Source organism: Plecotus auritus (assembly GCF_963455305.1).
Source record: "Plecotus auritus genome assembly, chromosome: 5".
Classification (NCBI taxonomy): Eukaryota; Metazoa; Chordata; class Mammalia; order Chiroptera; family Vespertilionidae; genus Plecotus; species Plecotus auritus.
In genome coordinates, this window is record NC_137776.1 from 178450587 (window position 1) to 178467370 (window position 16784).

General features: G+C 37.9%; 1 protein-coding gene across 14 annotated transcripts in view; it reads left to right on the forward strand.

Annotated features, from left to right (window-relative positions):
- The window catches only part of GAPVD1 (GTPase activating protein and VPS9 domains 1), a 61482-nt gene that overhangs the window by 16749 nt on the left and 27949 nt on the right, over positions 1–16784 (forward strand). For 8 of the 14 annotated variants that reach the window (XM_080669687.1, XM_080669691.1, XM_080669693.1 and 5 more), the window contains exons 2-7: positions 4908–5131; positions 6133–6976; positions 10738–10824; positions 11829–11963; positions 12109–12298; positions 15550–15710. In XM_080669687.1, the coding sequence (XP_080525813.1) occupies positions 4947–5131; positions 6133–6976; positions 10738–10824; positions 11829–11963; positions 12109–12298; positions 15550–15710 (1602 nt within the window). In that variant the 5' untranslated portion in view covers positions 4908–4946. Of the gene's footprint in view, positions 1–4907; positions 5132–6132; positions 6977–10737; positions 10825–11828; positions 11964–12108; positions 12299–14224; positions 14306–15549; positions 15711–16784 lie in introns of all 14 variants that reach the window. The other 6 variants (XM_080669680.1, XM_080669688.1, XM_080669689.1 and 3 more) reach the window with 1 other exon arrangement.

The window sequence follows — 16784 nt, forward strand, 5'->3', positions numbered from 1 at the left end:
GGTATTGTCCCATGCACCAGGAGGTTGTGGTTTGATTTCTGGTTAAGGGACATTCCCGGGTGGTAGGTAGGGGGCTTGTAGGAAGCAGCCAATGGATGTTTTTCTCTCATGTCGATGTTTCCCTCTCTTGCCCTTTGCCTTCCTCTCTCTCTAAAAAAATAAAAATCAATGACAACTTTTTTTTAAAGTATTGTTTTGGAGGGTAGGCCACTACCTGTTATTTGACAGCATTCTGACCTGCTTATAGAAAGAAAAGCAATAGCCGAAACCGGTTTGGCTCAGTGGATAGAGCGTCGGCCTGCGGACTGAGAGGACCCGGGTTCGATTCCAGTCAAGGGCATGTACCTTGGTTGCGGGCACATCCTCAGTGGGAGGTGTGCAGGAGGCAGCTGATCGACGTTTCTCTCACATCGATGTTTCTAGCTCTCTATCCCTCTTCCTTCCTCTCTGTGAAATATCAATAAAATATATAAAAAAATAAAAAAAATAAATGAAACAAAACCTCATTTAAAAAAAAAAAAAGAAAAGCAATAAAGCTTATAGTTTTTGGACTTGATTAAAGAAAAAGTCCTTAGCAAATTTGTCTGGACAGTGCTTGCTTTGGCAGCACATATACTAAAGTTGGAACAATACAGAGAAGATTAGCATGGCCCCTGAGCAAGGATGACACGCAAATTTGTGAGGCATTCCATATTTTTTAAAAAATGTCTCTACAAAAATGTCTTTGAAGACATTGGGGCTATTGAAGGGTTTGGAAGGTGAGTTCTGGTTTAGATTAGGTGGAACTTTCAAGTGTTAATTTTTTAACTGCAGCAACATTTGAAGGTTTTAATTTCTGAATTGCATAAATTGGTTCATATTTTGCTGTGCATTGGAAACATTTGATGTGTCCTCTCTTCTTGAACAGTATTTTGGTTGTAATTAGACTGTGAGCTCCTTAAGATTAGGGACCTGGCGAGGTGCCAGCAAAAACTCAATCATGTTTTTTGTTGAATTAAATTGTATTAAAGCAGCAAGAAGGGTACCATTTGAGAAGTTCTAAAATACTTTTTCCTGTTTTCTCATTATGAAAAATTTCGGATACACAGAAACTGTTGAAGGATAGCACAGTGATCACCATATACCCACCACCCAGATTCAACAGTTGTTTAAGTTTTACTTTTGATATTTTTTCTGAACCATGTACAAGAAATTGCAGAAATTATAACACTTCCTCATACTTGTGTGTGCATCTCCTAAAAATAAGATCTTTTCCTGTTTAACCACAAGATTTCTGAGTCATTCTTGTAGAGATCAGGGTAATAGTGTTCTAACTCTATCACCTCTGTGTGGCCTTGCACAGGTTACTTGATATTTCTGACCTCAGTTTCCTAAGCTGCAAGTACCTATCTCAGGAGGGATATTATAAAGGTTAAGTGTGTGAAATTCTTAGAACCATACCAGGCAGTTTTCAGTTTACAAAGCATTTTCTCATATAAATTCTCAATTGTGGTGAAGAATACCATACCCACCATTGTTCCCAGAGTGGGAAACTTCTACCTCACCTTCCCCATATGTAGGTGTCAACAAATCTCATAATTTCTACCTCCTAACATCTCCCAATTTTGTCCTGTTCTTTCCATTGCTACTGCAACAATTCTTGTGTATCAACAATTTCTTAATCTGTCTTCATCTAGTTCCATTTCCCCAGACTCATCCCCACCTCCTCATCCTTTTCTTTCTTTTTTGTTTTGAGAGAGAAAGAGAAGCTTCGATTTGTTGTTCCACTTATTATGCATTCATGGGTTGATTCTTGTATGTGCTCTGACCAGGGTTTGAATCTGCAACCTTGTCGTATTGGAACGATGCTCTAACCAGTTGAACTACCCAGCTAGGGCTCCTCATCCTTTCCCTTACTGCCAGAGTTTATGTTCTCAAATACAAATTTAATCATATTAACTCCCTTTAAAACTCTTTCCCCAGCACCTACAGTGCAAAGTCCAAATCTCTTAACTCTAGCTTCTATGTATCTTCTGTCTCTGTAGCCTTATCTCTCATTATACACTTCCTCCCCTTCTCCCACCTCACTCTTAACACACACAAACACATATGCCCCCAAAGTAGTGTGCCCCACTTTGTTCTCTAAATATATTCTGTGTTACACACCTCTGTGCTTTTGCTAATTGGCTTCCTCTGTTTGGAATTCTACCCCCACCTCCCATCCTCTTTTTGGCTGGCAGAACTTGACTTTTAAGACTAGGTGCAGGTAGTTAACTCCTCAGTCGTTCCTTCTCTCTTGTCCCTACTCGACATTGTAGTCTTAAAAGTAGTAGTAGTCTATAAGTAGTAGCATAATACTCTTAACATTTTCGGGCAGCCATTTACTTGCATGTCTGTCTCAGTCTAGTAGATTAAAAAGTCCTTGAAGGCACACACTAGTTTTTATCCTTTTTTGGATCCCTAGTATCTAAAAGAGTATGTTGCTTGTACCAGGCACAAAACAAATGTAGATATCTTGTCCATGTTTTGTGGATGAAAAAAATTGAGGTTCAGAGAATATGCATTATGTACCCAATGTAGCAGAACTAATAAATGAAGCATACAGATCTTTAAGGGCCCATTTCAGTACTGCTTTCATTAACTATACTACTTCAAATAATTACAACCATTTGGTGAGTGATTCTGTGCTTAGTCTATGGACTTAGAGCTCCCTAGAGGATATTAGAGTTCCCACATGGAAGTCTACAAAGTCATGTGCATTTTCTGTAGACTGAGTTAGTAAGGTTATATACGTGTATGTATGCATGTCACCAATTTTTGGAATGTACACAAATGTCCTTGTGACTAATAGTGAATTGTCTTGGTGAAGTAGACATACTTATATCTTTTGAGAAGAAAGTAGTAGGGGGCTTTAACCATATAGATGAGTTGGAATAACATCTTTGCATAGTTTACTAGGGAATTGATAAGGTACAAGAAAGCATTTTTTGAAAGCAATTAAATTCAGATTAGATGGTAATATTTGAAATTTTCCAAGTCATCAGTAGTTCATTAAAAGAAAGTAAAAAATTTGCTGAAGCCAAACATAATTAAAAGTTGTTAAATCTATTTCTTTAAATAAGGTGGTTTTAAATATATTTTCAGCTGGTGCCATAATGTTTAAATTTTTTGTCTTAGCACCAAAATATTTTTTATATATGGATATGTTTTCATTGGATCTCTAAACACATTGTAAGTTCTGTGGTCTAGGTTGTCTTCTCTTTTCAAATCTAAATTCACTACAAATTGTATTTTATCAGTTCCAAATAGGTCCATTAAGGGCACTTAAGAATCTGACTGGCTGGAACCACTCCCCCCCAGCTTTATTGAGATGTAATTGAAATATAATGTATATTTAAGGCATATAATGTGATACAAGTATGTATTGTAAAATGTTGACCATAGTAAGGTTTAGTCAACACATCCTTCACCTCACATAATATCATTTTCTTGTTGTGTTGTTATGGTGAGAACATTAAAGCTTTATTCTCATAGCAACTTACGAGTATACAATCATAGTGCTTAATTCTTAATGAGAAGTATTTTTCTAACTTAATGACTGCCTGCTGTCTGGACACAGCGTTGTATTCTGCTCCCTAGGCCACAGGCACTTCTACTGTTGATATAAAGCATTTGTGGTCTGGCAGGCATTCTAGGTTTGAGGGCATAGCTTAAATAATAATGCTTTAAAATATGTGTGCTATTTTAGCTACTACGTAAACAAGAATTGTGTGATAGCATTCATTCCTTTGGCAAATATTTATTCACATCCTGCTGTGAACCAGGCCCTCTCCTCAGCCCTGAAATTACAGCTATGAGTGAACAAAACAGACAAGCCTCGGCTCTGGTGGCCCTACCTTTTGGTGGGGGAGCCATGCTCTAAGCATGATGAGCATGCAAGTGGGTATCTGTGGTAGAATTCCAGATAGGGGCCAGAGCTTTAGAAAAGGCCAGGAGAAGGAATAGGAAGTGGTATTTTCTAGTTTAGAAAGAGTTATTTGAGAAGGTCTTCTTAAAGAGACATTTGAGCAGAGAGGCATGCATGAAGTAAAGGCCTGATGCAGTAACCTTACAAAGATAGCAGGAGGAATAGCTTACCAGACAGAGGGATCAGCAAATGCTGAGGCTTTGAGGACTTTCTAGGAGGGTGATCTGACGGAGTTTAAAGGGTGCTACTCTACGCCATGGAGAGAACAGACTCTAGTAAGAAAGGAAGTAGGAGATCAGTGAGGAAGTAGTGGTTATGGAGCTTCAGGTGAGAGATGATGATGGAGTGGTGAGAAGTAGTCAAATTTGAGATGTATTTTGAAGAGTCAACAGAATATGGTGATTGACTGCAGTGTGAAAGAGCTGTCAAGAAAACTGAGTGTTAGTAAGTAGACACTGGACTTGAAGGATATACACAAGGTTTTTGCAGTGGCCATCTCTGAGCAGTGGCCTTGTTAGGAGCTTTTCTTTTTGTACCTTTGTACCTTATCTGTATTTATCAGTTTTTCTTTACTGAACCCATAATGCTTCTGTAATAACATAAATATAGGGATTACTTTAAAATTAGAGTTAACCATGCTACTAAATATAGCTTAATTCTTTTTGTTTTAAGATTTTTTATTGATTTTTAGAGGAAGGGAGAGGGAGAGAGAGAAACATTGATATAAGAGTGGAACATAGATCAGCTGCCTCCTGCACTCCCCTCTACCCGTGATCGAGCCTGAAACCCAGGCATGTGCCCTGACCAGGAATCAAACCAGCAACCTTTTGGTGCACAGGATGACACCCAACCAACTGAGCCACACCAGCCAGGGCATGTAGCTTAATTCTTAATGTATTCTATCCCTTTTGATTTGGTAAACAATTTTAGTAACATAACATTTTAAAATTTGTCTTTTCAGTCTTAGTGATCAGCCTTTGTACCTTTTCCACATTTGAAGATGGTGAAGTTAGATATTCATACTCTGGCCCATCACCTCAAGCAGGAACGCTTATATGTGAACTCTGAGAAACAGCTCATTCAGAGGCTCAATGCAGATGTACTTAAGACAGCTGAAAAGTTGTATCGTACAGCATGGATTGCTAAGCAACAGAGAATTAATTTGGATCGACTTATCATAACCAGGTAAATAAAAGAATTTGAGGTCTTAACTTTTATAAACCATTATGGTTCTGTGTTAACTGCTAACTGTAAATAAATGAATCTATTTCCAACAAATTGCTTGCTTTAAGATAGTTTAAGTCAACATTAAGGTGAGTCTGCTTATTTTGTTTATTTTAAATCACTTAACACTGTTATGGAGAATTATAACTTAAGTATTAGTATTTTATACCACACCAATTAATTTTGTATCTTTATACATATACATTTTATCAGTGTAAACAGTAAGTTATCTTTGTTCTACTTTTCCTCTAACGTAATTTAATATGTAAATTTCCATGTTTTGCTATTGTATATCTGCTTTTCAGTTTTAGAAACCTTGTTTTTCACTGTGTTAATATCTCATGTTCTGTTGTTCCAAGAAGCAGTTTTTAGCTCTAAGAATAGTGGTACTGAAGCATAATGTTGAGGAAAGAAGCCAGACACATAAGAGTAGTCTGTATGCTTCCATTTATATGAAGTTCAAAATGAGGCAGGACTAATCTTTGATGAAAGAAATCAGAACAATGGTTATTTCTTGGTACTTTTCATTGAGCCTGATTTAATATGAGGAATTTGTTTTTGTTTGTACTTTTTTTTTCTTTCTTAAAATATATTTTATTGATTTTTTACAGAGAGGAAGGGAGAGGGATAGAGAGTTAGAAACACCGATGAGAGAGAAACATCGATCAGCTGCCTCCTGCACACCTCCTACTGGGGATGTGCCCGCAACCAAGGTACATGCCCTTGACCGGAATCAAACCTGGGACCTTTCAGTCCGCAGGCCGACGCTCTATCCACTGAGCCAAACCGGTTAGGGCATTCTTTCTTTCCTTACACATTCAGGTGCTGATGGTCTGAAAGATTTTAGCAATGAGTGATTTTGTTGGGACTGTAATCAACTCATATTCCATGTTTCATATAGTATATGTGTGATATTATTATTGTCGTTAATTTTATGTTTTGCTTGTCTGCTCATTTTTTAGTGCTGAAGCTTCCCCTGCTGAATGTTGCCAACATGCCAAGATTTTGGAAGATACACAGTTTGTTGATGGATATAAGCAATTGGGATTTCAGGAGACTGCTTATGGAGAATTCTTGAGTCGATTAAGGGAAAATCCTCGTCTTATTGCCTCCTCTCTGGTTGCTGGAGAGAAACTTAATCAGGAGAACACACAAAGTGTTATATACACAGTTTTTACCTCCCTCTATGGCAATTGCATTATGCAAGAAGATGAAAGCTACCTCCTTCAGGTTTTGAGATACTTGATTGAATTTGAACTTAAAGAAAGTGACAACCCCAGGCGACTTTTGAGGAGAGGAACTTGTGCCTTCAGCATCTTATTTAAACTTTTTTCTGAAGGACTGTTTTCTGCCAAACTTTTCCTCACAGCTACTTTACATGAGCCAATCATGCAACTGCTTGTGGAAGATGAAGATCATCTGGAAACAGATCCAAATAAACTAATTGAGAGATTCTCCCCATCTCAACAGGAAAAACTCTTTGGAGAGAAAGGCTCAGATAGATTCAGGCAAAAGGTTCAAGAGATGGTGGATTCCAATGAGGCCAAACTAGTGACTTTGGTGAACAAATTCATTGGTTATCTCAAACAGAACACATACTGCTTTCCACATAGTTTGAGGTGGATCGTGTCACAGATGTACAAAACTCTCTCCTGTGTAGATAGACTGGAAGTTGGGGAGGTCAGGGCAATGTGCACTGATCTCCTGTTGGCCTGCTTCATTTGCCCTGCAGTTGTCAATCCAGAACAGTACGGAATAATTTCTGATGCTCCTATTAATGAGGTGGCAAGATTCAATCTGATGCAGGTATGCTTTGTTATTATTAATATTGTATTCAATTTAAAATCAATTGATGAGGCAGTGGGGGTGAGAACAGAAAATATGATGACAACTACCATTCATAGATTCCTACCATTCTCTTTCTTTAGATTGTCCTAAATATTTGCTTCTTAAGACATAAAAGCAGTCATATTGGGATTTATTTTTTTATTTTTTATTTTTTTTTTATTTTTTTTTAAAATAAATCTTTATTCAGATTATTACAATTATTTCTCCTTTTTCCCCCCATAGCTCCCCTCCACCCATTTCCCACCCCACCTTCTGCCCTTACCTCCCCCCCACTGTCCTCATCCATAGGTGTATGATTTTTGTCCATTCTCTTCATGAACCCCCCATACCCCTTTCCCCCTGAGAATTATCAGTCCACTCCCTTTCTATGCCCCTGATTCTATTATATTCACCAGATTATTCTGTTCCTCAGGTTTTTAATTCACTTGATTTTTAGGTTCGCTTGTTGATAGATATGTATTTGTTGTTCATAATTTTTCTCTTTACTTTTTTCTTCTTCCTCTTCTTTAAGAATAACTTTCAGCATTTCATATAATACTGGTTTGGTGGTGATGAACTCCTTCAGCTTTTTCTTATCTGTGAAGCTCTTTATCTGCCCTTCAATTCTGAATGATAGCTTTGCTGGGTAGAGTAATCTTGGTTGTAGGTTCTTGCTATTCATCACATTGAAAATTTCTTGCCACTCCCGTCTGGCCTGCATAGTTTCTGTTGAGAAGTCAGCTGACAGTCGTATGGGTGCTCCCTTGTAGGTAATTAACTGTTTTTCTCTTGCTGCTTTTAATATTCTCTCTTTGTCTTTTGCTCTTGGCATTTTAATTATGATGTGTCTTGGTGTGGTCCTCTTTGGATTCCTTTTGTTTGGGGTTCTGTGGGCTTCCTGGACTTGTAAGTCTATTTCTTTCACCAGGTGGGGGAAGTTTTCGGTCATTATTTCTTCAAATAGGTTTTCAGTATCTTGCTCTCTCTCTTCTTCTGGCACCCCCATAATTCTGATGTTGGTACGCTTGAAGTTGTCCCAGAGTCTTCTTACATTATCTTCAACTTTTTGGATTTTTTTTTTTTTGCTTTTTGCTTTTTCGGTTGAGTGTTTTTTGCTTCTTTGTATTTCAATTCTTTGACTTGATTCTTGTGTTCCTCTATTCTGTTTCTGGGTCTCTGTATAATATTTTTTATTTCAGTCAGTGTATGTTTAATTTCTAGTTGGTCCTTTTTCATATCTTCGAGGGTCTCGTTATATTTATCAGCCTTTTCTAGGATATTCTTAAAAAGTCTTATAACCGTGGTTTTGAATTCTATATCCAGTCGTTTGTTTTCCTCCATTTCTTTCGTTTGTGATCTGATTCTTTGACCCCGCATTTTCATTGATTCCCTGAGTTGGTAAGGTAGATATTTGTGCTAGGTTTCCAATATGGCCCAGTGGGTCTGCTTCCCCAGTTAACCTGAGGTGGACACTCTTGGTGCACCCCTTTGTGGACTGTGTGTACAGCCTTGTTGTAATTAAGTCTTGATTGTTGTTGGTATCACTGGGAAGAATTGACCTCCAGGCCAGTTGGCTGTAAGGATCAGCTGTGTCTATGCTGGGAGAAGTTCGGTGCTGGAGACAGCCTTATAGGATTAGACTTGCCAAATTGCAATAGCCTCTGTGCTCAGCTTGGATGGGGTGGAGTCTCAGTCTTGGCTTCCTGTCAGCCTTGCCCTTGCGCGCATGTGCGCTTTCAGTCCTCCGCCTTCCCCAGCTCGAGTCTCCGCCTGAGAGTCCAGACTCCCCCCACAAGAGCGTGGGTCCCCAGGGGCTCGCCTGGAACTGGGGTTCACTGCAGTCAGAACTGGGGCTCTGCAGTCAGAATCCTCTGACTCCCTTCCACTAGGGAAAGCCTGTGGCAACTTCCGCAGCCTTTGTGCGCACTGGCACGCGCACACGCACTTTCAGTCCTTTGCCTTCCCCGGCTCCCGAGTCTCCGCCCGAGAGTCCAGACTCCCCCCACAAGAGTGTGGGTCCCCAGGGGCTCGCCTGGAACTGGGGTTCACTGCAGTCAGAACTGGGGCTCTGCAGTCAGAATCCTCTGACTCCCTTCCACTAGGGAAAGCCTGTGGCAACTTCCGCAGCCTTTGTGCGCACTGGCCCGCGCGCGCCTTCAGACCTAACTGGGATTCAGTGCGGTCGGAGGCTTCCTTCCCCCTTCTGCCAGAGAAAGTCAGCCAGGCTCTCAGCCGCCCTTCCTCTCTGCGCGCACAAAGCCCCTTTGCCGTACCTCCAATTCTCTGTGAGCTTTTCTCTTTACTTCTAGTTGTAGAATTTTCACTCAGCCAGCTTTCCTGTGATTCTGGATGGTGTCCGTTCTGTCTTTTAGTTGTAGTTTTGAAATTGTTGTGCGAGGCAGCAGTTTAGGTGTTTACCTATGCCGCCATCTTGGTTTCTCCCATATTGGGATTTAAAAACATTCTTGTCATAAAACATTTTGTATTAGTTTTTAGCTGGAGTCCTCATACACGTGAATGATTGCATTTTCTAGAGCAAGTCCATCGTCCTCTTCCCATGATTTCAAAATCCAGAATGTTTGAAAATCAAATCTTTTTACTTCATTTGTTAGCAAAACCCAGCCTGAACTAACAGGCTATTTATAATTGTTTGTTATTCCACTTAGTGCTAATGAATACTCATGTTTTTCTGCTGAAATGTTAACATGTTTGATTATAGGATGCTACCCTAAAAACTGGACATGCTACATATATGTACTAACCAACCTTTCTAAAGTCTCCAAAGTTTGAAATATGAAACTCAGAAAGAGGATTTTTGGACCTGTATTAACACTTTCCCCCCTAATTATTTGAAGTACTGAAATCATGTTATTATTTCTTAAGCAAATCTTTTAATCATGTCTTATCACCCAGAAATACTGTGAAGAAGAAAGACTGAGTTTATTTGGAATAGAATCTATCTTTGGATGAGTGGTGTGTTTTTTTAAATGATAAGTTTTTTTTATGATCAGTTCTATCATATCAGGATATTGAGCAATTAACTATATAGAAATCCCTGAAATAAAATTAAAAATTTCTTTTCATCTGTGAAATACTAAATTTATTCTTATGATAATGTAGTTTTTATTTTTGTCATTCTAACAGAGATGGAATCACATATTTTCAAAATGAGTAGTAATGGGGAGATTGTCCTAGATATTAAGGAGACGTTGCTATATTTCAGCAACGTGTCTTTAAAGAGAGTGGGTTAACGGTTCACTTTTGGCAGTAAGGAACTTGCTCTGTGAAGTTTACTTTCCAAATAGCATATGTTTTGTACAAATGGTTTGCGTTTAAATTTAGAAAAGAAAATATCTACCTGGAGTACTTTATGAACTATGTAGACTAAAGTACTTAACAGTAACTTGAAATAGTTTGAATCAGCTTTTACAAATTAATTTTTTAAAAAGTTTCTGAGCATATGAGAAGTACACCATCAGAAACAAAGGTGTTGTGTTTTTATTTCCTAATGTCAATATAATACGTTAACGAAAAATTAAAGCAAAATCTTCTTCTTATTCTGATAACTCTAAATATAGTAAAACCTGGTGTTGACAGGACACACAGGTGGGACCCTATTTTGTCTGTCTGGTCAGGTGGTATGAGCATTATTATGCAGTAGCATAGCGTGGAAGTGCTTTCATAGAGAGCGGACTTTGTGTCTATAACCTGTGTCTCCCCACCACTGCTTTGGGTTGCAGGTTGGCCGCCTGTTGCAGCAGTTAGCAATGACTGGCTCTGAAGAGGGGGATCCCCGGACAAAGGGCAGTCTTGGAAAATTTGACAAAGTAAGAGTGAATACTATGTCATGTGAAATACTGTTTGTAGAAAATTCTGCCAAAGTATTAGCAAACCTAACTTTTCCCTTTCTTAAATCTCGTCCTTAGGTGTTGTATAAATTAGTCTTTCATTGACTCTTGGGGTAGCTATAGTGCACATAATGTTGGATCAGCAGCACTTAACGGAAAATGTCACTAAAGATGACTAATTCTCACTTAATAGAAGTGTCAAGGAGATGCCATTGTAATGAGAAGCAAGGAGCTATTAAGATTATTTTATTTCTTGCCCTAGTCGGTTTGGCTCAGTGGATAGAGCGTTGGCCTGCAGACTGAGAGGTCTCTGGTTCGATTCCAGTCAAGGGTACATGTGGTGGGTTTGCAGGAGGCAGCCAATCAATGATTCTCTCTCATCATTGATGTTTTTCTCTCCCTCTCTGAAATCAATAAAAATAAAAAAATAAAAAAGATTAGTTTATTTTAGGAAGTTTAATTTTTAAAAATTGTCACTTAATCAATAACTATAATTTTAAGTGTATTTTATAAATTAATATTTATGATATTGTTCAATTTAAATAAAATTTTAATTAATCATATTTGAGTAGGCTACATTCAACCTATTATAAAATTCAAAAGTTACACAGTGAAATATCCCTTCCACCTTTGATCTCTAGCCTTAATTTCCTCCCCAAAAGGTTATTGACATGTCTTTTGAGTATGCTTCAAGAGTTCTATATGTATACCAGCAAATTCCTTCATATATTTTCCCAGTCACCCATCTTTCCTTTCACAAATGGTAAGATAGTGTGTAATCTTCTGTATCATGTTTGTTTCTTGTACCAGAGTATCTTGAAGATTATTCTGTATCAATTCATAGGGAATTTAATTTTTTAAATGTTAGGTTTAATATCATTTTTAAGAAGAAAACCTTTTTGCATGCTTATCCACCTTAATTAGAAATTTGCTCCCTTACTTTAAAGGGGAGGTCTTTCACTGATCTTTTCCTGTTTTAACAGAGCTGTGTTGCTGCTTTCCTTGATGTTGTGATTGGGGGCCGTGCAGTGGAAACCCCTCCAATGTCCTCTGTTAATCTTCTGGAAGGATTGAGCAGAACTGTGGTTTATATAACCTACAGTCAGCTTATTACTCTGGTAATGGCTTTATTCTTTAATAGGATTTTCTCAGAAGTCATTTATCTAAGCATGGGCAGAGTCATAGATGAGTACATTGTGTCAGAAATATATATTGTGTATGAAAAATTGATTTCACTAGCTAATGTCCTTTTACTTTTGCCAGGTGAATTTTATGAAGAGTGTGATGTCTGGAGACCAACTGAGAGAAGATAGAATGGCTCTTGACAATTTATTGGCAAACCTACCCCAGGCAAAGCCAGGGAAAAGCAGCAGTTTGGAAATGACTCCCTACAATACTCCTCAGTTGTCTCCAGCAACCACTCCAGCAAATAAAAAGAATCGATTGCCTATAGGTAAAGAGACTTGCTCATATTGGGCTTTGCCTTCAATTTAATACTTCTTTGTTAGCCTTTGTTATTGCTCAGTGCTTCGAAATATAGTTTTAAATAATTTGGAAACATCTTTCTCCATGTTTACTGATAGTAATTCAGTTTTTTACAACTGCACTAAGTTAATTAAGGTATAACAGTAGGCTTTTGCTTTATCTAGATGTACTTTTCATAATTAATTGAAATCATGCCACGTATAGTATACTTTGTATTTTAGTGTCTTGTCTTGGAAAATTTTGAAAGTGTCAGTTGTTATAACCAGTCATTATTTAAATTATGTAGCCCCATCCTTTCTACAAAGTTCTGAATAATATAATAAAATAATATTAGAAGTTTCTATCAGTAAAGTTGAAACTACATAAGTACTATTTTTTTTCATTATTGTTATTAATAATCAGTCTTCCCCTAGCTGGTTTGGCTCTGTGGATAGAGCGTCAGCCTGCGAACTAAAGGGTCCCGGGTTCAGTTCTGGTCAAGGGCACATGCCCGGGCTGTGGATTTGATCCCCAGTAGGGGGCATGTAGGAGGCAGACGATTAATGATTCTCTCTCATCATTGATGTTTCTCTTTCTCTCTCCCTCTCCCTTCCTCTCTGAAATCAATAAAAATATATTTAAAAAGTAATAATAATCAGTCTTTTATCAGCTGAGCAATCTTTTATTTTTTAATAAAATAAAGCAAAAGTCCTATTTTATTTAGTTGTTTATTCATTTATTTAAAAATTAGGCTTACATTTTATTCACTTAGTAAACATCTATTATCTCTAGATATGCACCAAAAATTTAATTGAGCATATATTGTGTACCAGACATGGGGTAAGCACTTTATAAATGTGTTTCATTTAATCTCCATGCAAAAAATCCACGCTAAAAGAGTAGGTATTATAATCACTGTCCTGCCAAAACCGGTTTGGCTCAGTGGATAGAGCGTCGGCCTGCGGACTGAAGGGTCCCGGGTTTGATTCCGGTCAAGGGCATGTACCTTGGTTGCGGGCACATCCCCAGTGGGAGGTATGCAGGAGGCAGCTGATCGATGTTTCTCTCTCATCGATGTTTCTAACTCTCTATCCCTCTCCCTTCCTCTCTGTAAAAAATCAATAAAATATATTTTAAAAAAAATAATCACTGTCCTGCAGGTAGGGCACTGTGTTAGACACTGGAGATATAAAGACCTTCGGACATGTCCGTACTTTTAAGTTAGCTGCCCTAGTCTAGTTGGGGAAAACAAAAAGAGACATTGCCCTTCAGTGTTCTGTGTTTGATGGAGATGAGCACAGAGGATTACCGGACGCTAGAGAAGGTGACCCTGGAGCAGGTGAAGTCTGCACTTTCTCTTGAAGGACGAAAGGGTGTTCCATGAAGTAAACAAGACTGGGAAAAAGTGTTTCGGCCGAGGGCATACAGTAGTTTAGTACCTTTTTTTTTTCATGATAATGAGGAGCTCAGCTAAGGTAAATTAAATCTGCCTTACATTTAATATAATATGGAATAATACCATCAACAGGAATGTGACATCATATTCTTCAAGTGTTTGGCTTTCATCGTTCCAAAATGTAAATTTTCAGAATTAAAAATAGAAGAAAAAAAAGTTTGACACTCAATGATTTTTAATGTTATAGGCTATTTTTACTATTTTAGCATGAAGAAATGAGTGATTTTTGGTATATTAGATATTTTTTCTCCATATTCACTGCTATACATTAGTTCTTCCACTTCATAACTTCCAGAAGTATTATTAAATATGGGTAGAATGGAAAGTAAATTTCAGTTTTTCCAGTAGTATTTTGTATAGTCATGTGACTTGGTCATTGAATTTATTTCCTATTTTTAAAAAATGTGTCCATTATTCAGAGGGTTGATTTTCTTTCTGTTTAATGCTTTCGCAACCCAGGACAACAGTTAGCAGCCATCACTGCCTGGGATTCCACAACCACCAACCTTACAGCTCATATTACTCTAGTAACCCCATTTGGTGGGTAATAGGCTGTTCTTACTCTTCTTGTGTAACTTTTATTTAAGAAATAATTTATAAAAGTGTGCTCTATGTGCATGTTGCTTTTGCTTTGTGTTACATGAATTTTGGTCACTTGCATTTTTATAAATTATGAGATTTGTTACTTAAAATTCACGAAGTTCCTGAAGCTGAATTTAAGTTCACAATTCAGTAGAAGATAGTGAGGTGAACCTGACTTTTGAAAGTTGACGTGTGCCCTAAAATTTTGAAAGTAAGAGTGATTAATCACATCTACAGCATTGTGGAGAGAAGACGATTGTCTATATTTCTGTCTTTAAGTAGGTCAGCTTTCACTCAAAGTGAAGTTGAAAGACTTGTTACTATAAAGTGCTTTGCTTTATGTCTGTACTTTTGATTATTTTGCACTGAAGTAGACTTTCTAGTTAGTATTCTGGTTGCATTGAATTTTTTTGACCTCTGAAAGAAAATAGAAAGTTACCACAGAAGACTACAACTCACAGAGAAATTATTATCAACTACCCAAATCTTTCTGAAGTTCTTGTAAGATCTATAGGATGGGTTATTTTAGGAAAAAGTATTAGGTAGGGGAAAACGCCCCCAAATAACTAGATTCTGTATTAATTTAGAATGTTTCCAGGAAGCAGAAAGGAAACTTGTATTCAAACAGAGGAATCGCTCCTCTATCTTTGGAAAGAGGTTAATACATTTCAGGAAAACAATTGTTTTCAAAAACGGATTCTGGTTTTTCAATAGTTACCTAATTAATTATTAATGTACATTACTTTATATGGCTATCAGATTTCTATATGAAATTTTCTAATGCTTTTGAGTTATTAGTATGGGAGACCTGTGGCAGTTAAATCATTTTATAGGAGAAATAATTGAAAGTGTCTTGAACAGATAAGAAATAAGGTAGGTAATGTTTTTTTTGTCATCTCAAGTCTTAAATTGATGGGAACATGTTTGCTATTCTGCAGGTGTGGTCATCTGTATGTCACTCCCTGTCAGGTGAACATGGGTCATTGTTTCTGATGATCACTTTTAAAGGAGAATATGTATTAGTCATCAATAGAGTAACTGGGAAGATGCAGGGTTTTTTTCTTACACATATTTTCACCATTCCTTTTTTGTGTGTGCATGTGCAGGTGTTTTACATTAATAAAAATATTTTTGTATTTAGTGTGCCATTTTCTTCATTTTATCTTTTTCTCTAAATGGGCAAATTTAACTTTTTTTACTAGCAACTCGGAGCAGAAGCCGCACCAATGTGCTAATGGACTTGCATATGGACCATGAAGGATCATCTCAAGAAACCATCCAGGAGGTGCAGCCTGAGGAAGTGCTGGTCATTTCCTTAGGGACAGGTTCCCAGCTTACTCCAGGGATGATGTCAGAAAATGAGGTATGAATGTATTGTTCCATTTCACTTATAGCCACTGGTGTTTAGAAATGTGGATTCTATTCTTCTAATTAACGGCCCCTTCCATCAATCAGTATGCGTTAAATGAATATTTTTCATGATCATCAGTGGGCCAACCATGACGCACCATCTAGTCTAAACTTCCCGTGCCTAGTGCTGGAGGCCCTGCACGTTGGTACGTTTATGTCACTGTAGTCGGTGACCGGGCCACACCTAAAGGAATTTTCCTAATAGTAGAAGAGCCAGGGAGCCAGGGTATTGTGGTATGGAAATCGAAGAGACTTCTCCAGTGACTTGTAGGAAGTGATTTATGTTTATGTTCTATCTAATGATATTCCAGTGGTATTCCTGCTTTAAAGAGCCAAACATTCTTTGGCTAGTTAGGAAGAAATGGAAGAGAGAACTGTGGAAAAAAAACTAAAAGTGTAAAATATTTTGAAGAAATGGGATTGGGGGTATGGGAATCATTTTTAAGGTGTTTGTGAACAAGAGCTTGGCACAGGGGCAAAGGGAAAGAAGAACTCTTGCCTCTCTAAAGGTAGAAGCCCCTCCTCATATATTGCAATGTATTACATTCAAAAGTGAGTGCTTACTATTCAAGAAAACTAGTCCTGGTCTGGGAATAAGGGACCAGTTACAGGGTTGTTAAAGTGATGGTGGTCGTTGGCTGTGTTTGGAATTGTGACATCGCTCATAGGAAAGAGAACTGTCAAAGTCCCAAACTCTGTCCCTGCACACACATAGGCACAAAAAGAATGAGCTACAAAACCTGTCAGGATCAACGTTTTAGGAAGCCTGGAATGTAATAAAAAACATAACCATGGGAATGCTTAATAAGGAAAAAACAAAACAGCTGAATGTCACTCAGCGAGTTCTGTGCATTCACCTTACTATGTTCCTTGTCCCCAACCCTCAGTTTAGTGGCAGCCTTGAAGACCGCAGTTTGTATTCCTACGCAGGGAAATGATCCCTTCTTTTAGTTAATTCATACCCCTCTCTAGGCCTGTTCAAACTCTGGCACCGTAGAGTGATGGAAGGGCAAAGGTTCAGTTCTTC